General features: G+C 35.8%; 1 protein-coding gene across 3 annotated transcripts in view; it reads left to right on the top strand.

Annotated features, from left to right (window-relative positions):
• Positions 1–24,420, top strand: part of LOC120494794 (mitogen-activated protein kinase kinase kinase kinase 4) — a 152,414-nt gene that overhangs the window by 74,083 nt on the left and 53,911 nt on the right. For all 3 annotated transcript variants that reach the window (XM_039694128.2, XM_039694129.2, XM_039694126.2), the window contains exons 5-16: positions 5,299–5,409; positions 7,219–7,309; positions 7,443–7,573; positions 7,761–7,815; positions 7,918–7,996; positions 12,576–12,751; positions 13,121–13,193; positions 18,883–19,069; positions 21,552–21,665; positions 22,497–22,562; positions 23,777–23,893; positions 24,020–24,166. In XM_039694128.2, the coding sequence (XP_039550062.2) occupies positions 5,299–5,409; positions 7,219–7,309; positions 7,443–7,573; positions 7,761–7,815; positions 7,918–7,996; positions 12,576–12,751; positions 13,121–13,193; positions 18,883–19,069; positions 21,552–21,665; positions 22,497–22,562; positions 23,777–23,893; positions 24,020–24,166 (1,347 nt within the window). The remainder of the gene's footprint in view (positions 1–5,298; positions 5,410–7,218; positions 7,310–7,442; positions 7,574–7,760; positions 7,816–7,917; positions 7,997–12,575; positions 12,752–13,120; positions 13,194–18,882; positions 19,070–21,551; positions 21,666–22,496; positions 22,563–23,776; positions 23,894–24,019; positions 24,167–24,420) is intronic.

Here is a 24,420-nt window from a genome sequence, read left to right as displayed (position 1 = left end):
AAAGATGGATAGATTAGTTAGAAAGAAAGATGGATAGATTAGTTAAAAAGAAAGATGGATATATTTGTTAGAAAGAAAGATGGATAGATTAGTTAAAAAGAAAGATGGATAGATTTGTTAGAAAGAAAGATGGATAGATTAGTTACATAGAAAGAAAGATGGATAGATCAGTTAGAAAGAAAGATGGATAGATTTGTTAGAAAGAAAGATGGATAGATCAGTTAGAAAGAAAGATGGATAGATTAGGTAGAAAGAAAGATGGATAGATTTGTTAGAAAGAAAGATGGATAGATTTGTTAAAAAGAAAGATGGATAGATTAGTTAGAAAGAAAGATGGATAGATCAGTTAGGTAGAAAGAAAGATGGATAGATTAGTTAGAAAGAAAGATGGATAGATTTGTTAGAAAGAAAGATGGATAGATTTGTTAAAAAGAAAGATGGATAGATTAGTTAGAAAGAAAGATGGATAGATCAGTTAGGTAGAAAGAAAGATGGATAGATTTGATGGAAAGAAAGATGGATAGATTAGTTAAAAAGAAAGATGGATAGATTTGTTAGAAAGAAAGATGGATAGATTAGTTAGAAAGAAAGATGGATAGATTAGTTAAAAAGAAAGATGGATAGATTTGTTAGAAAGAAAGATGGATAGATTAGTTAGGTAGAAAGAAAGATGGATAGATTTGATAGAAAGAAAGATGGATAGATTTGATAGAAAGAAAGATGGATAGATTAGTTAGAAAAAAAGAAAGAAAGAAAGAAAGAAAGAAAGAAAGATTAGATAGATAGATAGATAGATAGATAGATAGATAGATAGATAGATAGATAGATAGATAGATAGATAGATAGATAGATAGATAGATAGATAGATAGATAGATAAGTTCATTAGTACATATAGAATGGTAGTTTAATTGAGTCTAGGGCTTCAGGGAATTTAGATTTGAGTTTTTGTTGTACGCTATTGGGCCACCGTAGTCTTGGCTCAATTTGACCATGCTGCAATGAAAGTCAATGGGATTTTTATGATTTTTAATATTAATTTTTAAGAAATCTGAAAGTCGAATCAGTCTAAAAAGATATAGCAACTCGAGTCAGAACAGTCTGAAGGTCTGACCCGAGTTTGGAGTTTGTAGAGTTAAAGCTCTAGGAGGAGTAGCAGTCAGAAAATTTTGGGTAAGAAAAATAAGAAGAAGAATAATAATAAGTTTAAATAGGATTTCAGTAAGTTGGCTTTCTCAAGCCAACTTAACTAGAAAAATTGCATTTCCTGCGGAATATGCGTGTGAATGCTTCAAAAGCTTAACTTAAATGCTTAAAAAAAAATAATATTGCAGTTCAAACAACAGCAAAACAGAGCAAAAAAGAAAAAAAAAGCTTAATTCAAATGCATTTAATAAGCTGAAATGCAAAACAAGATCCAAAAAATTGTAGAAAACTACAAGTTTACTTAGAGAGGTAAAGAGAGGTAGAGATGTAGACACAGAGGTAAAGAAATATAGGGGTAGAGAAAGAGACAGAGGTAGAGAAGTAAAGGAGTACAAAAAAGAAAGGTAGAGAAAGACAGGGGGTAGATAGATAGATAGATAGATAGATAGATAGATAGATAGATAGATAGATAGATAGATAGATAGATAGATAGATAGATAGATAGATAGATAGATAGATAGATAGATAGATAGATAGATAGACAGACTGTAGATAGATAGATAGATAGATAGATAGATAGATAGATAGATAGATAGATAGATAGATAGATAGATAGATAGATAGATAGATAGATAGATAGATAGATAGATACATAGATAGATAGATTATTAGAAAGAAAGAAAGACAGAAAGAAAGAAAGAAAGAAAGAAAGGATTAGTTAGAAAGAAAGAAAGAAAGAAAGAAAGAAAGAAAGAAAGAAAGAAAGAAAGAAAGAAAGAAAAGAATTAGTTAGAAAGAAAGATGGATTTAAAAGAAAGAAAGGATTAGTGAGAAAGAAAGAAAGGATTAGTAAGAGAGAAAGAAAGAAAGGATTAGTTAGTTAGAAAGAAAGAAAGAAAGAAATATGGATTAGAAAGAAAGAAAGAATTAGTTAGAAAGAAAGATGGATTTGAAAGAAAGAAAGAAAGAAAGAAAGAATTAGTGAGAAAGAAAGGATTAGTTAGTTAGAAAGAAAGATGGATTTGATAGATAGATAGATGGATGGATTATTAGAAAGAAAGAAAGAAAGAAAGAAAGAAAGAAAGAAAGAAAGAAAGAAAGAAAGAAAGAAAGAAAGAAAGAAAGAAAGAAAGAAAGAAAGAAAGAAAGAAAGAAAGATGGATTAGGTAGAAAGAAAGAAAGAAAGATGAATTAGGTAGAAAGAAAGAAAGAAAGAAAGAAAGAAAGAAAGAAAGAAAGAAAGAAAGAAAGAAAGATTAGGTAGAAAGGAAGAAAGAAAGATGGATTAGGTAGAAAGAAAGATAGATAGATAGATAGATAGATTATTCAAAATAAAGAAAAAGAAAGAAAGAAAGAAAGAAAGATAAAAAGAAAGAAAGATTAGTTAGAAAGAAATATGGATTTGAAAGAAAGAAAGAAAGGATTAGTAAGAAAGAAATATGAATTTGAAAGAAAGAAAGAAAGAAAGAAAGAAAGAAAGAAAGAAAGAAAGAGAGAAAGAAAGATTAGGTAGAAAGAAAGAAAGAAAGAAAGAAAGAAAGAAAGAAAGAAAGATAGATAGATAGATAGATAGATAGATAGATAGATAGATAGATAGATAGATAGATAGATAGATAGATTATTAGAAATAAAGAAAAAAGAAAGAAAGAAAGAAAAATAGATGATAGATAGATGAAAGAAAGAAAGAAAGCAATGATTAGTAAGAAAGAAATATGAATTTGAAAGAAAGAAAGAAAGAAAGAAAGAAAGAAAGAAAGAAAGAAAGAAAGAAAGAAAGAAAGAAAGAATTAGTTAGAAAGAAAGATGGATTTGAAAGGATGAAAAAAGAAAGAAAGGATTAGTTAGAAATAAAGAAAGGATTAGTTAGAAAGAAAGAAGGAAAGATATATTGGTTAGAAAGAAAGACAGATAGTATAGTTAGAAAGAAAGAAAGATTATTTAGAAAGAAAGAAAGATAGATCAGTTAGAAAGATAGATAGTATAGCTAGAAAGAAAAGATTATTTAGAAAGAAAGATAGATCAGTTAGAAAGATAGATAGATTATCTAGAAAGAAAGAAAGAAAGATAGATTAGTTAGAAATATAGATGGATTAGTTAGATAGATAGATAGATAGATAGATAGATAGATAGATAGATAGATAGATAGATAGATAGATAGATAGATAGATAGATAGATAGATAGATAGATAGATAGATACATAGTCTATACATAGATAGATAGATCATTTGGACACAGAAAGTCAAATAGTTAAGACAGGCAGATGGATAGAAGAGGATAAAAGGAAGAGTAGAAAGGAGAAGAGATTATGAAAGGAGGGTAGAATAGGAGGACAGGAGGAGTAGAGGATTGGAGGAGGAGAAGAGGAGGGAAGAGAGAGGGAGAACAGGAGAAGTAGAGGCATAAATGCAACAAAAACTTGTAGTATCCTTCAGAAAAGAGCTGAGTGACTGTCCACCAATCAGAACACAGGACCAATTATGTGTGTCTCCCTTTGATCTTTGCTAATCAGCATCACCTGTGCAATCAGCTTTCCTATTTAGACAGAGGCCAAAATTGCTGATACTTGGCCTCGAACAAACCTCAATAGAGACAAAACTATAGGTTGTATTGGCGAAATGACCTGACCGTGAGCGAGACAAGGCCTTTGTGAACGATGTGATGTATTTTTTTTGTGGATAGAGTTAAAAAAAGGGACCACTTTGGCAAGTTAAAAAACTGGTTTGTATTGCTCTGATCACAAAAGTTTGACCTGAATTTATAATTGCTGTCAATGGAGGAATGTCTGTCACTCTTGTCCTTTGGAAGGACACAGTGAAAAAACTATAAGTCCCAGGGATTTACTAAACACATGAGAGGAACCACAACAAAAATACCTACGTTTCAAGTATAATTTTATGCCCAAAGAGTGAAAATTGTGGCCAGGCCAGCGATTTAAAAATTATTTTTTAGCATTAGGTTTCAAGCTGGCTCACTCTAGCACGTGCTCTAGCTCTGAACAGTCTCTCTCATTCACTCCCATTATAATTTCAGAAACGGGTTGGAAAACATCATGAGACTAAAGTAGAGATTGTGAAAAAAGTTTAATAGATATCAAAAAGTTGAATACAACTTTAATAGCTTACAAATTTCTCAACATTTTAAAGTTTAAATGACAGAAATAGCTGAAAGTATGCAGAAGTTGTAGGCTTTGAAAGCAGAAGGAGCATAAAACAGAATTTGAAGAATTCTCCATTGACTTCCATGTTAAAAAATATGCACAAAAAGTTTAATAATTTAAAAATTATAAAGGTTATAAAAAAGAAAAGTAATAGCACACATGTCCTTGAAAAGCTGCACATTTTGATACTTGAATGGTTTTTGTAGCACAAAGTAGAGAGGAGAAGAAAGCGACCGAAAAACGTACGGAAGAATACGGAATAATAATAAGAAAGATTTGGATTTCAAGAGTGTGAATGCTTGAAGCATTCACACTAATAATAAGTTTAAATAGGATTTCAGTAAGTTGGCTTTCTCAAGCCAACTTAATAATAATAAGTTTAAATAGGATTTCAGTAAGTTGGCTTTCTCAAGCCAACTTAATAAGTTTAAATAGGATTTCAGTAAGTTGGCTTTCTCAAGCCAACTTAATTACATCTAAACGTATCTATGTTTCGTTTCAAAGACGGGAGGACAGTAAATTTTGAAGACTCTGCCATAATCCCGTTTTCCTCGGTTCTCCTCAACCGGAAATGGACGAGCATCCTTGCGTCAAATGCGGAACTTATGCGTGCATATAGCCCATACAAATATATTTGTGTACAAACTTAAAATTTCCTCCAAGTAATGTTCAATAACTTTGTAGTGTAAATTTACAACAGTGTGCCTGCTAACCTCCCACAGTTCCTCTGCCGTTACGATATCGCTAAAAGAGTTCAGACGATTAGAAGCGGCATTAGTGTCTGCAATGGGAACGGGCCTTTTACATTCTTTCCCTCCACAGTCCATATCTTCGGGGCCTTCAAGGGTGTGTGTTGACGTTTAACTGAAGGACTTTACCATCCTGATTAAGCTACTGAGATAAATAACAATGTAGATAACCAGTCTAGACGTCTGTGTGCTGTCACGTTCTTGTTAGACTGATGTTAAAGTGTTTTCTCTGTGTCTTGGCCTTCAGCTGGTGATGGAGTACTGTGGCGCAGGCTCGGTCACAGACCTGCTGAAGAAGACCAAAGGAAACTGCCTTAAAGAGGACTGGATCGCTTATATTTGTAGAGAGGTTCTGAGAGTGAGTGATCACAGTTAAAGATTATTGATTGTATACATTAAGACGTTTAGGTGGTGGGAAAAACCTTGAGTGGAGGCAGACTCGGCTCTCCTCTGGCATTACAGTGAGTGGAGTATGCTAGAGTAAATATGACCCTCCTGCATGCATAACAAGTCATATTTTCATTGAATAAATGAAATTATTACATTTTTGTATGTTTGTAAGGCTCATTTTAAACTGTAAGGATCATCATTTTTTTATAGTCTTTCCTTAAAAATAGTTTTCCTGAAAATAGTCAGCTTACACTTAGCACTGTCTAAGTGTAAGCTGACTATTTTCATGGATAGACTGACTTATGTAACAAAAATGCAGTACTTTATGCCAAAATGCAGATATTCTTTGATGCATATTGTACCTGGAAAGAAAACCAGTTGCATTTAATCATTGGATGAAGTCTGCACTTCAGTTTATGATTCGGTTTATTAAAGTTTATGAGGATGACAATACATAAAACATCAATAAATAACCACCTAGCATTAGGGTTGGGTATCGAGAATCGAGTATCGATTGGAACCGGTACTAACTTTTCGTTTTTCCCGGAATCGTTCAAAAGTTAAAATTTCGATTCCTAGTTTCGATATTCACAGTCCGCCGAGCGGAAGAAGAAACCGCTGAACAACACCAACGAAGAAACGTCTACCGGAAGTGTTGGCATAACCACACGAGTCGAACATGAGTACCTTACGTCGGCGGTCCAAAGTGTGACTTCACTTTTCTAAAAATAACTAAATCTCGGCAAAATGCAAAATTTGTGACAAAAGGAGTATTTTTACAGAAGGACTATTTCCTTCAGAAAGGATTATTTCCTTCAGAAAGACCGTTGGTTAGCAAGGTTAGAATCGGAATCGAGGATCGTTAGGAACCGGAATCGAAACAAGAAATCGGAATCGGAATCAGAACCGTTCAAATTCAAACGATACCCAACCCTACCTAGCATACCACTGATTTCATCCACATTACTTGTATACATGCTCTAATCACTGTCAACCGTAAGAAAGTTTATCTTATAATTGTAAAAATGACATTTCAATGAACTCTTCTGTCATTTGAGATGAAAAGCTGTTCATTTGTAGTCATTTTCATCAACATAACAGAAAATAAACCGTAGTCTAGACAAATGTGGGCAGAATAGTTTTGATTTATTTTTTAAAAATTCTTCCCTTGATCTGAGCGGTACAAGACTTGGCTACTTTTCCTAAGTTTGCCTCCTGAACACACACAATTTTTTTTTTTTTATCAATTCTATAATGTTAAGTGAGTGAAAAAAAAAACCCCTCCTTAATCTTGTACTTGGGTCAAAAATGGGCACCCATAGAAATGAATGGGAAAAATTGTGTTTTAGAGCATTCTAAAATAAGCCAAAATAAGACACCAGGTGACGGCAAAGTCACTTCATCTTTAGGTTTTAGCTCTAAGAACTTATTGGAATGATATTTTAATGTAGTTAAAACATTTAAAAAAATAAAACATAAAAATAACCATCATTTACATAGAAAATATGGTACTTTTTGAAGAAAATAAATTCAAAAATACCCCCCACCATAAATGGATAAACAAAACTTTATCGAAGACAGTGATATAACATTTATAACAAAAAAAAAATTAGGATCACACCTGAGTCCTCTGTGCCCACATTTGTCCACAGGATTAAAGGCTATAAAGTGAATACGGTTTAAGGGCTACACCTATAGAAAAGGAGTATTTCTATCTGGTGTGGGTATTTTTCTGTGATGTATGTAAACACTGATTTGCTACACTTTCTGTTCTCAGGGTCTGTTACACTTGCACTCGCATCATGTCATTCATCGAGACATTAAAGGACAAAACGTGCTGCTCACGGAGAACGCTGAGATTAAACTCGGTAAGAATGGAGACGAACCATTACCAGCTTTAAACTCTTAATATGAAAAACAATGCCCAGTCACATGACAAATACTGTAAGTGTTGGTACAGTATATATGGCTGAAGACATTGTTGAATTTTTGTGTTGTCAGTGGATTTTGGTGTCAGTGCTCAGTTAGACAGGACGATTGGCAGAAGGAACACATTCATCGGGACTCCATATTGGATGGCGCCAGAGGTGATCGCGTGTGACGAGAATCCTGACTCGACGTATGACTATAGGGTAAGTCCATCGACTGAGATCCATTTAAGATACTTATTTTGTCATAAACTTTTCAACATTTGTTAACTACAAATTTGCAAAAAAAAGGGGAATAATTTACTGTCTATTGGCAAAGCGAAATATCAGTATATTGTGTTCTAAACATGAGTAGTTGAATGTGTTCCTGAAATACATTGCATGTTTTTAGAGCGACGTGTGGTCTCTGGGTATCACAGCGTTGGAGATGGCAGAGGGGGCGCCACGTGAGTTCTAGGCATATTCCGAAAAAACAAAATACACTTTTATATAACTATACAACTTTGCATATGCTTTAATGGTTCTTTGTTTCGCACATTTCTCCACAGCCTTGTGTGATATGCATCCAATGAGAGCGCTGTTTCTCATTCCACGGAACCCTCCTCCCAAACTAAAGTCTAAGAAATGGTAAGATTACTTTCCTTTATTATAGAGAGCATTGTGACACGTGACAGCTAGAAGGTCTCACACAGTAATTTTGGTTTACACTGGCATTGTTAGTTCTAGTGAAGGATTATTTTGCATATTTAAAAGCATAGGCATAATTTAATGTCCACACCACTTCTCACGGCATGAATATATCTAATAGAAAAAAGGAAGCGTCTATAGCTGAGTAGTAGAGTATTCATTTCATTCATTCAAGGTGATCTTGTGCTGGAATGTGTTGTTTTGGGGTGTTTGTTGCCTCTTTGGCTTCACACATTTGGATCATTTCACACAGATGGATCAAAAGTATGATATTAATGTGCATAATATAATAATACTTTTTACTCCACTACATTTCATAAAAACATGTCGGCCCTCATTATTTTGAACTGAAGAAATCGCCTCGAGATGCGATAACACCATCCAATTCATGAAGAGGCTGATTCTTTTCTACTGACCTGTTAAATCGATTCGCAAATCGCACTAAACGATACATTTGTGAATTGGACCGATCTGATTGCATGTGTTCTGGAGTCACCAGCTCACTGATTCCAATGATTCACAAGTCTGAAATGACTCAAAATGAGTCAAGAACGGGAGATCCTTTGAGCTTGAGTGTGTGTGTGTGTGTGTGTGTGTGTGTGACTGATGGTGCGGAAAATAAGTTAATAATGTAATTATTGTAAAACAATATCATATTTAGGTCACGACTTTCAGGTATTTGTTAAAAAAATCTGCTGTAAAAGGGTGGACTGTTTAAGCCCATTGTATGAAATGCTTGGACATGTTCACATTTGTGTATTACTATTTGCACAGGGTAGGGTTTAGTTACAATCAGAACATCAAAAGAATGCAAATTACAGTTTTTCTCGATTGTTTACACACATTTTCTGAAAGAATGCCTCATATTCTCAGAACTCTACACACAAATCTAAAAACACCCACACAATCGGCAAAACCCCTCAATTCTCCTGCAAAATGAAACTTTACATTCAAAACAATGTTATTTTTTCTCAAAATGGTATTTTGTTTTCAAATGACACACACAAACCATCATATGAATAGACATTTAAAAGAACCAGTTGAACACTGATGTGCTCAATGTAAAACACTATGATCAATGGAAAACACTTCTTCTCCATTCATCATAATGACTTGGGCCTTTTTTGTTTAGTGTTACACTTACTACAAACATTACATACATAAGTGTGTTGTAAAATATTTGAGAATATTGTTTTTATACCCAGAACACACAAATACACGGTAACAAATATATTTTATTTTTCCCACAAAATCAATGGGAGATAGATCCCACATTTTGTACACCCCGACCAACACAAAGTTGCACATACAGTGGTCTACATACAAAACAACAGAATTTGTTATGTTGTTACAGTAAAAAAAGAAATAAAAAAAATATCTATGCTGCATCCTCTCTTTGGTTTTGGTATTTTATGCTAAAGCTCTGATGGCTAATTGTAAAACTGTGTGAAATGTGTTTGCCCATGTGACGAGTCAGTGTGAATATTTGAATGGCAGTGTGTTCCTCTTGAAAACAAGAGATTTTCTGCATGAAAATTGTGCCAAATGCAGAGAATTGTGTGTAGTGTTTTGAAAAACGTGTGTTCTAGAACTGCAATTTGAGTGTAAAGCAGGAATTGTGCTTGTAGTTCAGCAGAATTGGTTCAGGGGGTTGGTGAATGAGTTACATGTTGTGGTCATTGTGTCTCAAGTACCAGAAAATGTGTGTAAACAATCGAGAAAAACTGTAATGCCCATGCATCTTCCCCTCTTCCGTAGCAGATTCAAATGATATAAAACTAGTATGTTTGCATAGCGTTCTTCTTACAATGTAACATTGTGCCCTATATATTATATTGTATGCTTATATTTGTCAACACACATTTTGTTTTTCCTCATTTCTATCTACTAAATGGTATATTTTGTTATTTTCACTTTTGCACATTTTGAGTAATTATCAATAGTAGTCAGGGCTGTAGACTAAATTTTCCAGTGGTTGAACTGGTGCTTTCTCAGTTGGTCGCACCAACATTTGATTTGGTCGCACTTTTTTTTTTTTTGCTACATACCATGGGATTAATCAATGCATGCTGATGAATAGTGATTTTAATGGACCAAAGCTAGCAAAGGGTTTCTGGGTTGCAGCATAAACACCTGTAATATATTGATTACCATCTATCTATCTATCTATCTATCTATCTATCTATCTATCTATCTATCTATCTATCTATCTATCTATCTATCTATCTATCTATCTATCTATCTATCTATCTATCTATCTATCTCTCTCTCTCTCTCTCTCTCTCTCTCTCTCTCTCTCTCTCTCACTCTCCCTCCCTCTCCCTCTATCTATCTATCTATCTATCTATCTATCTATCTATCTATCTATCTATCTATCTATCTATCTATCTATCTATCTATCTATCTATCTCTCTCTCTCTCTCACTCTCCCTCCCTCTCCCTCTATCTATCTATCTATCTATCTATCTATCTATCTATCTATCTATCTATCTATCTATCTATCTATCTATCTATCTATCTATCTATCTATCTATCTATCTATCTCTCTCTCTCTCTCTCTCTCTCACTCTCCCTCCCTCTCCCTCTATCTATCTATCTATCTATCTATCTATCTATCTATCTATCTATCTATCTATCTATCTATCTATCTATCTATCTATCTATCTATCTATCTATCTATCTATCTATCTATCTATCTCTCTCTCTCTCTCACTCTCCCTCCCTCTCCCTCTATCTATCTATCTATCTATCTATCTATCTATCTATCTATCTATCTATCTATCTATCTATCTATCTATCTATCTATCTATCTATCTATCTATCTATCTATCTATCTATCTATCTATCTCTCTCTCTCTCTCTCTCTCACTCTCCCTCCCTCTCCCTCTATCTATCTATCTATCTATCTATCTATCTATCTATCTATCTATCTATCTATCTATCTATCTATCTATCTATCTATCTATCTATCTATCTATCTATCTATCTATCTATCTATCTATCTATCTCTCTCTCTCTCTCTCTCTCACTCTCCCTCCCTCCCTCTCCCTCTATCTATCTATCTATCTATCTATCTATCTATCTATCTATCTATCTATCTATCTATCTATCTATCTATCTATCTATCTATCTATCTATCTATCTATCTATCTATCTATCTATCTATCTATCTATCTATAGGCGCTTTAGCGACAGACACTAGAGGTTGCAATCTTTAGCCTCCTTGTTAGAGCGCCCGATTCTCACGCTGGAGACACGGGTTTCGAGGCCCGCTTGGAGCGGGGCGAGTAGGACCCGGGTGTTGGGGGTTACATATCTATCTATCTATCTATCTATCATCTTTCTTTTAGCTTCATCTTTCTATCTTTTAAAAAACATTAAACATTCAAATGTATGCATTACATTTTAAAAGGTTAGAGTATTATAATAAGCTAATACAGATTCTTTGTTATCAAAGTTTATAGTTGTAACAAAAATCAGAACTCTCACACTCCTTACCTTCTGCATAATAATTATATAATAATTATAATATATAATATAATTTATAATAATTTCCTTTTCCTCAGTCGAGTGATTACTGTCATCTAACCGCTGAAAAGACGTAGGATTCGTGAATTCGTAATTGGCAAGTTCCACCATCAGTGTGCAATGCGTGTGACGTCTACGTTCGTCAATAAATAAACTGCACGTGTCCTGCGGAAGAACACTGTAGCCGGAGCTACTTCTCTCCTTTAATGTCCATATGGCAAGTCACACAGGCACACAGGCACTGGGCAACTCCGTATCAGAGTCAACCCCGGGATAAAATAGTCCGAATATAAACACTTATTATAGGCGTACCGTAGTGATTCAGGATAAATCAAAAACACGGTTTGGAAAATGGATTCATAATGTAGCCTACTCGTTCATTTTCAACACAAGTTACGGACTGCAGCAGCTGATACAACGCCGTTCTGTTGCGCGAGTGTCCACTCGCACATATGCAACCACATACAATTTTAACTCGCACATTCTCAAAAAATGGTCTCATATGCGGCCAATTTGGTCGCAGTCTGGAACCCTGGTGGTAGTTATCAGTGAATGACAAATATTGGTAATAAAATAACATGTTTTCTTGCTCGCAGATCAATAAAGTGTCCGCATAATCTTCTTTATTGACTAGTGCTGGCTATTTGAAAATTCTTTATTATTTATAATGATCACTGATCTGTTGCCTATTTAAGCTCTTTAAGTTCTGTTTACTGTTTTCCTTCTCCCTCCCCCCACATATTTTGAGCAGTAGGATATTCATTAATCAGTACTTAAAGTCCGTTAAAATTCAAGTACGTTTGTACATTTACCAGAGTAAAATTGAAAGTAATATTTTAACAGGGTATCTGTAGTTTTATTAAAGGACTTGATTTACTGTATGTACTTCGTCCACCACTAGCATTTGAAGAGTATTTAATAGCATTTATTAAATGTACTGTCCCACTGTAGACATGCATGCAGTAAATCTGTTTTTTATTGCTCCTCTAAGGTCTAAAAAGTTTCTGACATTTGTGGACAGTTGTCTGGTGAAGAACTACCTCCACAGACCGTCCACAGAGACCCTCTTACGCCATTCCTTCATTAAAGACCTTCCCAATGAACGACAAGTACGCATCACGCTCAAAGATCATCTGGACAGAACCAGGAAGAGGAGACGAGAGAAAGGTACGAGACACACACTGACGTGTTGATGTGCTTTTGGTATATCCATTTACCCCGAATAAACATTCTGATTTAGACTGGCGAGGTCCTCGAATATTTTGTCATTATTTTCACTTTCCAACTGCTTTCAAGGTTCTTTCACTTTCCAACACCGCCGTCGGTATGAATGAGTGAGTGAATGGGTGAATGTGAGGCAATATGTAAAGCGCTTTGGTGGCCATTGTTTCTGTGAAGCGCTATATAAATGCAGTCCATTTACCATTCTGAGATTTTTACAGATGCCTGAAATGACAGTGTTATTAAAAGCAGTTTTATTGAATTGCAATGTTGGCCTAATTTGTCTGAAGTTCTGTTTGTGACCAATCTTAATAGAGGGAACAGAATATGAATACAGTGGAAGTGAAGATGAAGAAGATGCCATAAATGAAGATGAAGGTGAACCCAGGTATGTCATAATTCATCTTTTCTGAAAATAAATTTACACCAATCTTTATATTACACTTTCTGGAAGGAGGAGATGGGCTAGAAATAAAAATGGCCATTACTGATTTCATTTTGATGAAAGATTAAAAAGACAAACTAGACTCTACTTTTCCACCATCAGGTTTGGCTAATACCAACTAATGAAAAATTTGACAACTTTAATGCTGTATGTGTATGTTTGTGAGTGTGTGCATCAGCATTAGTGTTGTCATAATAATATACAATAAAATTGTTATATAAAATATATTTCTGTGATGGCAAGTAATTTACACACACATCTAGGGGTAGGTAATATGACCAAAATCAAATTTCACCATATGGTATCACAGATAAATATCATAATATATATATATTTTATTAAAAATAAAAAAAGGAAGCAAATTACAATATAACAATTTGGAATGAAACAAATCAAGTTTATCCATTTGAAAAGGTTTATTTAACATAGTTAGAAATAGTACACAAATTGAATAATCAAATGTAAAAAAAAACCCAACAAAACAAATTAAATATATTCTTATTAAACCAACAAAAGTTATTCAGTCAAGAGCGGTAAGTTATTTTCTCTTTTGTTTGATTAACATTAATGGGGTCATGACATGGATTTTGTTGAGGTTCACTTGCCAGCAGCCATATCACCCTGTAGCCCAAGACTTTGGTTGCCCACTAAAGCTAAGCTGGTTGCTGCTGGAAGAGGTGTTAGTGGGGCCAGTGGGGGGCGTTCACCCTGTGGTCTGTGTGGGTCCTAACGTCCCAGTATAGTGATGGGGACACTATACTGTCAAAGAGCACCGTCCTTCAGATTAAGCGTTAAACCGAGGTCTCTCTGTGGTCTTTAAAAATCCCAGGATGTCCTTTGGAAAAAAAAGAGTAATTTACTTGAATAAAAACTTTAAACACATTTAAAAATATTTTACTATATTATACTAAAATTTTTAAACTTAAATTTATGGTCATGTTTTTCGCTCTTCATTCCGTCTTCTGCGCTTGCTCTTCCAAAAGTCGCAGTTCGAGTTTCATGTAAATTAGGGTGGGCTTAAAGGGATAGTTCACTTTGAAATTAATTTTTGGTATGTTTTAGCTTACCTTAAGGACATCCAAGATGTAGGTGTCTTTGTTTCAATTTTGATATTTTTAGGTCAAACCGTTCTTGTCTGTCAGTCATATAATGCAGGTCTATGGTCACCACCACCTCAAAGAGCATCCACAGAGAAGTCCAAATAAAACATGACTCATAAATGTAAGTACACATTGATGGCCTAAGACAAGAAACGAGCGGTTTGTGTGAGAAAACAATATTTATATCGTTTTTACCTCTTGTAACCACAGCCACAAAGCGCCAGTCCCTCAGATCACTTGGACGTGACTGTGGTTACAAGAGATAAAAACGATGTAAATACTGTTCGCTTTCTCACACAAACCGCTTGTTTTGTGTCTTAGGCCATCAATGTGTACTTACATTTACAAGTCATTAAATCAATGTTTACTTTGGACTTCTCTGTGCATGCTCTTTGAGGTGGTGACCATAGACCTGCATTATATGACTGACAGACAAGAACGGTTTTGACCTAAAAACAATACACACAGCCTACCTTTTATATTAATTTATAAAAAATGTATTATTCATTTTTATTTTATTTTTAGTTCCATTACAGACCAGGCGCAAAAAGTACAGGGCAAATACAAGGCATTTGTGATACAGTTCAGAGTATGTAAATCAAAGAACAACAACTAAAATTGAAAAAAAAAAAAAAATCTAGCCTTTGTAAAAAATAAATAAATAAAAAACATCCGCACAGCCTACCTGGCAATCCGTTACTGTTTAATAGCCTACGCCATCCTAAAATTTTCGTAATTGTTTTTGCCAAGTGATCATATATGTTAATTCTAAGACTATAGGCTACCATTTGACAAAAGATTAATGAAAATGATAGTGTACAAAGGAGTTTACAGAAACCAGGTGGATTTGATATGCAGTGATTTCTTACATACTTATTGTGTTCATTTACATAGCTACATATTTGCATTTGTTGTGTGACTGTTGTGTGGCTCGGAGGAAATCGACGCTCGCAATTCCAGGTCCAGAAGCAAGGCCAGGGCATTAAAGTCCCCATGAAATCAAAATTGAACCTATTTACTTTGTTGGCGCATATTACTAGTCTTGTGGTGAACATTTAATCCGTGCAAGTAAAAATATATTTAAAAAATGTTTTACCTTGGTAATCTTTAATCAAAATCTGAAAAGTTACTTCTGGTCTGGAACAGTTTCTTTTTTTGATGACGTAGGTTTCACAGTTTGGGTGGGGAAACGCTTAACCACTCCCCTCAAACCGTTAGTTTACTATGAGCGAGAGATGGAGAGGAGGAGCGCTACAGTAAAACCCTGCCCTCTGTTCAATATTCCGTTTCACTTGGAAATGCGTCACAGCACTGGAGAAAAATCGTTTGCAACTTCCGGTTCACGGGGACTTTAAAGGTGAATATGATGGCTCGTCAGACAGGTATAACTGTGACAGGTTGTCAACGTTAGGATGACGAATTTAACGATAACGTATCGCCAGGTAGAATTGTATATCGGTAACAGGTTGCAGGCACACATGTAGTTTAACAGTGTCCTGCCACTGAAAGATTTTTACCAGCTGAGCTGATAGACATCCTTAGCGTGAGTCGCATTGAGTGACGTCAACTCCCCTCTTCGATTAATTGGAGCTGTCAATCTAGAACTATGGACCAATGGTGACACTTAAGCCCACCCTAATTTGCATGAAACTCGAACTGCAACATTTGGAAGAGCAAGCGCAGGACACGGAAAGAAGAGCGAAAAACTTACGTTTAAAATTTAAGTTTTGTGCAAAATATTTTTTAACGTGTTTAAAGTTTTTATTCATGCTTGTTATTTTTTGAATCACGCTGATTTTATTTTGATCCGTGACCACGTTGTTTGCTTGTCTGATAATTTTGCATGATTTTTTTTTTCTGTTTGTGCAATATATTTTTACATGAGTTTTAACATTTTTGAATCACGCTTAATCGCTTATTATTTATTGATCCGTGGCCGCAATACATTTGGCGGGATTTTGATCCCATACGTTTTGCTCACACACACACAAATAAAAAATACAGGAAATATAAAGTTGCAGGTTAACCGGCGCCGATTGCTGGAACAATCGGTTGTCGGCACAAATCCATACCAATATTTCTTCCGGGTTGGTTCCGTTGCTGGAGCGGCTCAGAAGAGTCCGCTGTCATTATACCGTACGAGCGCGGACTCTGGGGGCTAAATAAAAACCATCACTGACACCTCATGGAGTTTGTTTTATTGTTACTTTTTCAACGGTATGGATTTGTGCCGACAGTTTGGGACAGTACTACAGTACATATTTTCATGTCAAAGTAACTCATTTGTTGACTAGATGCTGCATTAGCAGAGAACAGCAGTATGCCTGTCGTCAAGGCTGAGAGGATGCTAACATTAGTACCTCAAGCAGATAAAAGAATGTGACAAAAATAAACGCAAACACAAACCAAATGTTTATGTCACGATTGTTCCCACTGAGCAAAGTGATGTCCAAAAGACGTCTTTTAAACGTCTTTTTCACAAAAGTCGGACATTGAAACATGTGACGTGTTCTGGACGTCCGGTATAGACGTTAATGGGTCCTTCGGACAAGATTAAAAACTAGTTCAAATGTGGCCATTGTGGACATGTTTTCAACATAACTTATGGCCTCATTTAGACAATTTATACTGTTTCTGGACTAAATAAACACTCTCGGGATGCATTAAATTAAAACTCATGGTTAATTACATTGTTTAGATGTGGTTTAGATGGTGATATTTGTTTCATTTTAAGTCACCATTGTGGTGATGAGTGTTTGCTTTAGTTGGGCTCTTGGTCCCAATTCTTCTTACTTTAGCTTTTCTTTGGCTGTTGTAGCTGTTTGCATAACACCATTGATTGTGCAGAGAAAGCCAAGAAAATAAAAGATCATCTGTCTTCAGCTGCTTGTTGATGATGACAAAATCAACGCAATGCAAGCATTAAACAACATCTAAACTTCTGTTTGTATATCTGAAATAATTATTCACCTTTTAGAACTGCATTATTTGGACCAGTAACTTTATAATGACCACTGTGTATAATATGTTTTAAGAAAGTGAATCAGATAGTCACACACAAGATATCAAGATTTTGCATATGATTCTCAACGACGGTGACAACCAAAACAAAAAAGCCTGGGAATCGAGGATGTTTTGTACTATGAAAGCTACCCATCATGCATTGCAGCATGAAGCTTTTTTTTATTTATTGTCACCATTTTTGTGAATCATATGCAAAATCTTCATGTCTTTGTGTGACTCTATGGTAGATTTTCTCAAAACATTGTGTAAATTTGCTTTTTGTCCAACTTCCATGTTACTAATGCAGTTCCACAACATTGGTGGTTATAAACTCCAGATACAAACACAAAAGTCTAAACACAACGTTAAATGCCCACTTTATGTTTATTTCATTATCATCATCATCACCATCATCAACAACAACAACAAAGAGCTGATGAGAGTCAATTTTCTTGGCTTTCTCTGTCACAACAATGGTGTTATTCAAACACACAGTTACAACAGCCTAAGAAAAGCTAAAATACTAATTATTGGGACCAAGAGCCCAACTAAAGCAAACACTGATCACCACAATGGTGACTCAAAATAAAATAAATATCACCATCTAAACAATGTAAGGAAATTACATTGAAATAAACTTGAGTTTTAATTTAATGCATCCTGAGAGTGTTTATTTGGTCAAGAAACAGTATAAATTGTCTAAATGAGACCATAAATAATGTTGAAAATGGCCACATTTGAACTAGTTTTTAACCTTGTACGAAGGATCCATTAACATCTTTTTCAGACGTCCAGAACACGTTAAAAAAAGACGTTATAAAAACTTTCATTCCGGCCCCTCAGTGGACGTCTTTTCAACGTCCGACTTTTGTGACAAAGACGTTGAAAAGACGTCTTTTGGACATCATTTTGCTCAGTGGGTTACCATCTGTTTGCTTTAGTTTATATCCATTTGATTTCGCTTTTATGCATTCATTATGCAGTGAAGTTGCATAGTTAAAGTTAGAGACATGTGAAAGCAAACTGTATCGTCATGCAGCCGACAGAAACATGTAAAAATAATCAGAAATGCATTCAGTCTGCTTAGAACTGTTTGGCCTGATGTCAAAAAAAAATGCAGATATATTTTCTTTGGAATAACATGCACCGGTGAAGCGTTGATAATAAGACCAGAAAAGACCAGAAGACCAGGGTTTTATATTGACTTGAGAGGTGATATTTGGATTTGTGATCTATAGTAGTATCTAAATGGCATCATCAGCAAGCAGCTTAATGATGACCAAAAAGACGATCAAAGTAAATCAAGGAAATTGTTATGTAGCCATAAATTGTCTTGTGACCCATTAAAATGGCTCGGGTCAGTGAGTGTCACCCCTTGGATTAATGTGCTCTGTCAGTGTTCTCCACATGGCAGATGGCATGAAAACCTGACGGCCTTGCATGACGCAGTGTGCAAATGTTGGTTTTTCAGCATCGCCCTGGTCTTAGGTTTGATGGTTTCTCACATCATTTGCTTTGTGCTCATATAGCTCTATAGTGAATCTTCCTGGAGAGTCCATGTTGAGACGAGAGTTCCTGCGTCTGCAGCAGGAGACAAACTCTCAAACACAACTACTCCAACAAGTACACAATCAAGACAACTACAAGAGACAACTGCTCGCGGACCGACAGAAGAGGATCCAACAACAGCAGGAGGAAAGACGACGCCTCGAAAATGTAAGGATGAATGTTTTATTTGTATTTTTCAGATTGTGTAATGAGTGCATGTGCTCATTTCAGAGAAAAACGTTTCACCATGCAGATGGAGAGTGACACACAAGTTTGGCGTTTGTTTGCTTAGGGTTTTCAGTGACCTTTCGAGCGTTTGACATTTATGTCCAGTCAGTTGTAGCATGGGTTTACTACAAGTGCCCCGTCTTTCTTTCTGCCTATCTAAATCTTTTAAATCTGTATGTTAGAGGTCAAACGTTTTGACACGTTTGAGTGGATTTGTTTTTCAGGCCTTTGGCCTGAAAGTTTTGTAGGCGAATCAAAATTGTGCCAAATCTCTTTACAATCCTATAATTATTCATTTCAAAATTTGATGAGTTGAAACAGAAATGAAGGAATAGCTGAGTTCAGAGTTCATTCATGGAAACTCCATTTAAAAAGTCCATTTGAAGGGCCCTATCTTATACCCAGTGCAGTGGTGGAATGTAACGAAGTACAAATACTTTGTTACTTTACTAAAGTGCATTTTTCACGTATCTTTACTTTACTTAAGTAGAATAAATAGTGCATACTTTTTACTTTTACTTAGTTACATTTTGCAGCAATTATTATACTTTTTACTCCACTACATTTCTACAACTTTTGTTACTTTTTCATTACATTTTCTGATCAGTTTTTCCCCTGCCAGAACGTAATCTGACCATCCGTTCATTGCACGTTTGTCTCACCAGTGACGTTTGGTTGCCATAGATACATCAACCCGGTCACACTTATGCGTCTCGCACGCAGTGTGTTTATCGTGCAATTTTATACGCGAAAATTTGTTTTTATGTGCATAGGAAACGCACCATGTGTAATAGGCCTATACATTTGGTTAGGATTAGCCTATGGCAAGCCAAGAGGTTCAGAATTACACCATAAATTAATCGTGTTTACTGCCAAACATAATTATTAATATATAGTAAGGATAAACGCATGATTTGCATATTGCCTAATTGCAAGCTTGTTTCAGAGATGGTGACAACAATTTTTTTCCATCATTATTGAACATCATTATAGGAGTATTAGGTGGAACGAGTTAGAATTAAATGTTTTATTAATCATTAGAAAAAAATAGACATTAAGAGAAAAAATAGTTATGCAAGTATGGTTGTCATTGTGTTACTTCTACTTTTACTTAAGTAAATATTTATCTGTTTATTTGTACTTTTACTTAAGTACTGAGATTCAGTACTTCTTCCACCACTGACCCAGTGCAACGCAAATGTTTTTTGCTAGTGTCAGCCCGACACAGTTCATTCAACACAGCATCATTTTCATGCCCTGTGCCACGTTGTTTAAATAACAAATGCATTTGAGCCCATTTGTGCGCCCATAGATGTGCTGGTCTTAAAAAACGAGATGTGTTTGGGCACATTGTTGGCGCGTTGCTATTTTGAGGCAACTGAAATAGACTGAGCCATTGACCAACTGAAACCTGGTCTAAATCAATGGCGCAGTGGGTATAGATGGGTCCACAACGCACAAACACTTTGTCTAGTTGATGGTCTGCTGCTTTAACCTCGCACACGAGCAGATCTGTTTCCTCTCTCTCCTCTCAATTTTTTGGCTAGCAAATTCCTCCATGTAATTAGCGAATCTGCCAATTTGCAAGCTCAACTGGCTTTTAAAGGGAATGGGAGGTGAGACTCTAGTTAGTTTATTGCATGTTACACCTATTACTCATTAAGAGAATAGGGACAACCCTTTTAGACCATGCACCAAGCGTGCCGACTATTTTTCCCGTCGTTAAACTAGCAAAAGTGGATTAGGGCACCCTATGCGCACTTGCCATGCGCATACTTAAAGGAGTAGTTCAACTTTGAAAAAAACTTTTGCTGATAATTTACTCACCCCCATATCATCCAAGATGTCCATGTCTTTCTTTCTTCAGTCGAAAAGAAATTAAGGTTTTTGATGAAAACATTCCAGCATTTTTCACCATATAAAGCACTTCAGTGGGAACCAAACGGTTCAAGGTCCAAAAGACAGTTTCAGTGTAAACTGCAAACTGTTCAAAGAGCTTTAAACGATTCCAGATGATGAATAAGGGTCTTATCAAGAGAAACGATCGCTCATTTAATAAATAAATAACGAAGTTTAAGTTTTATCTGTGACGCACGTTTGGGACTCTCCTGTTCGAACTCGTTCATCAAAATGAACGAATCTTTTTCCGAGTCATTTGGTTCATTCAACGAACGGAAACTGACTCGGAAAAAGATTTGTTCATTTTGATGAATGATTTCGAACAGGAGAGTCACGAACGTGCATCGCGGTACAGAGCAAGGTGAAGATTTGAGCTTATAAAACTTAAACTTTGATGGAATTTAGACAAATTAAGAAGCTGAAATAGACCATATGTGTTATTTATTTGCTATTATTGTTCAATGTGGAAAATAGACAACAATTAACAAGTCAGTTCATAGCCAATGTGTTTGTGTTTTGAAAGCACCAAGAAAGGCTGTTACACGAGACCGGACTCCAGTGGCCAGAGCTTCAGGAGATGTTATGGCAAGAAGAGACTGATGTCACCGAGAAAAGCAAAAGAAATCACAAGAAACAGGTTAGAGTTTATTTTTCCTCTTCATTAGAATGATTTGTCAAACAGTTCCTACAATGAGTAGATTCTGATAGACTGATTTTTTAAAAAAAAAATACATTTAACAGAAAAAACTCAAGGTCAGGTCAGTTGATTTTCTCACAGCAGTTCTCACAGTGCCTTGGAGTAACGTTAACTCTTGACAAATGAACAGAAATCATTAATGAATGGTAACTGCAACAAGTCAGTTGGTGGCGGAGTAGACATTATCGGTCCGTGAGTTCATACAGGAATGTTTTATGTTATGGATTTTTTTCTCTCCTCACATTCCACTTAAACTCAGTTTGTGCTTTTTAGGCAAGATAAGCATGTGAAGTTTATTTATAGGCTATTGCTCATTTCCCACATGCCAGTAATTCAGTTTAGCTTTAAATTCATTTAGGCTTCCTGTTTATAATAAATGTTGTTTATAATGAATGGCACTATAATTAGTTTATTTCTTGTTCTGTATACCATTACATTTGAGGGATTCTTGTGGAGTGAGGGGAACTAAAATAGCTGAATATAGTGTTTAAAATGTTTGTTATTTTAGATTATTTCTTAATGTAATAATTAAATGTGACTTATATACCGATGTGACTTATCTCTGTGTGTGTGTGTGTTTTCTTTTCTCAACAATGCAATATGACGTGGTGGGACTTATTTTCCAGAAAATATGTCTATTCAACATTTTAAATGTGTTCAAAACCATCCTTCATGCTCTCTTGTTTAATGCCGCTGTTGTAAAGGTTAACCTCAAACCTCACTGCTGGTATAATGTTCTGCTGTTTGTCTTTTATTCTCATTGGATTTCAGCTCAAAGACAGTGAACATCACAGGACTGATGTTGAATCGTTGTCTTTAAGTCTCTTTGCTGAGCAGGTAAATGCCTTCTTTAATACTGAACAGTTTAAACACAACTGCTTTAAACTGCTTTAAAGAGTTAGTTCCCGCAAAAATGAAAATTATGTCATTAATGATTCACCCTCACGTCGTTCCAAGCCCGTAAGACCTCTGTTTATCTTCGGAGCACAGTTTAAGATATTTTAGATTTAGTCCGAGAGCTTTCTGCCCTTCCATTGAAAATGTATTTATGGTATACTGTCTTTGTCCAGAACGGAAATAAAGAGGTAATCATCAAAGCAGTGGGTTAGTTAGAATATTTTGATGCATCGAAAATGCATTTTGGTCCAGAAATAACCAAAACTACGACTTTATTCAGCATTGTATTTTCTTCCGGTTCTGTGGTCAATCCGCTTTCACCCAAAACGCTGTTGTCGTGTAAACGAACGGCCAAACGCATAAAAAGTTGTACGTTTTTAGTTGAAAACTGTGTTGTGTAAATTAAAAGTCTGTTCATTTGTGCGGATGGTTGCACCACCTGACATTTTAGGGGTGTAAATCGGGGCCTTCATGACGATTCGATACGATACCGATTTCTTAAGCCAGCGATTCGATTATTTTCGATACTTGAAAATTCCCCGCGATACGATTCGATACGATTAATAGTCATGTAATGAGCAGCTGCTCATCTTTTTGGGGTCCTGATCACCCTGTCAGGGTTAGTTTTGTGATGATTAGGGTTGGGTATCGAGAATCGAGTATCGATTGGAACCGGGACTAACTTTTCGTTTTTCCCGGAATCGTTCAAAAGTTACAATTTCGATTCCTAGTTTCGATATTCACAGTCCGCCGAGCGGAAGAAGAAACCGCTGAACAACACCAACGAAGAAGCGTCTACCGGAAGTGTTGGCATAACCACGCGAGTCGAACATGAGTACCTTACGTCGGCGATCCAAAGTGTGGCTTCACTTTTCTAAAAATAACAAAATCTCTGCAAAATGCAAAATTTGTGACAAAAGGAGTATTTTTACAGAAAGAGTATTTCCTTCAGAAAGGCCGTTGGTTAGCAAGGTTAGCTAAACTTTTTTGACCCTGCCTCTTAGAAGAATCGGAATCAAGAATCGTTAGGAACCGGAATCGGAATCAGAATCGTTCAAATTCAAATGATACCCAACCCTAGTGATGATGTCATGCTGTACATCACCCCTGTCTTCGTGTTGTGTTAACTGTGTGTTTGTGTTCCACATCATCAGGCTCAGGGCAGAAAACCCCTCCGCACACTTCCCAGAGATCAGTCACAGCTGCTATTGCTCCAGCACGACCACGGACACCAGCAGAAGAGCTCTAGAGACACCTCACCACATGATGGGGTAAAACATCGTCCAGTTTGATGGTGTATCATGAGATTTCTGTCAACATTAGTTTGTATATAACAATGCATTATGGTATTTTGATTGTCCTGTTTTGTGATGACATTGTGAAACTCTGGCTCTCAGCTGGCAGGTAAACTGGAATCCCTCGACACCCATCTTGTCAATCTGAATAATTTAGCTGTCAGGTTTCCTCATGTTCAGTCACGTCTGGGATCAGGAAGCAACTCCAGTCCTTGTACTCCAGCGCTCCAGAGAGCCGCCAAACAGCCGGTATGACATCACACACTTGACAACTGTCCCTGAATCTGCTCTTAAACAATCAAATTGTCAGTTGTAATAGAGGATTGATGTTCTACGGCTGGGAACAACTTACTGTAGCTTTCAGGATGCCGAATTTCCTCCACAAGAAGTACTGTAGGAAGAATATAATTAATCCTCAACAGTAAAATGTGAAGTCTAAAGAATCCCATCGTTACAAACGAGAGGCTGCTAAAGTGTATTCCTCATCAGTCTGAATTTGAGTG

Source organism: Pimephales promelas, chromosome 9, assembly GCF_988280905.1.
Source record: "Pimephales promelas chromosome 9, fPimPro1.hap1.1, whole genome shotgun sequence".
In the NCBI taxonomy this organism is placed as follows: domain Eukaryota; kingdom Metazoa; phylum Chordata; class Actinopteri; order Cypriniformes; family Leuciscidae; genus Pimephales; species Pimephales promelas.
Note: the sequence above shows the minus strand (reverse complement) of the source record. Positions and strands in the feature narration are given on the sequence as shown.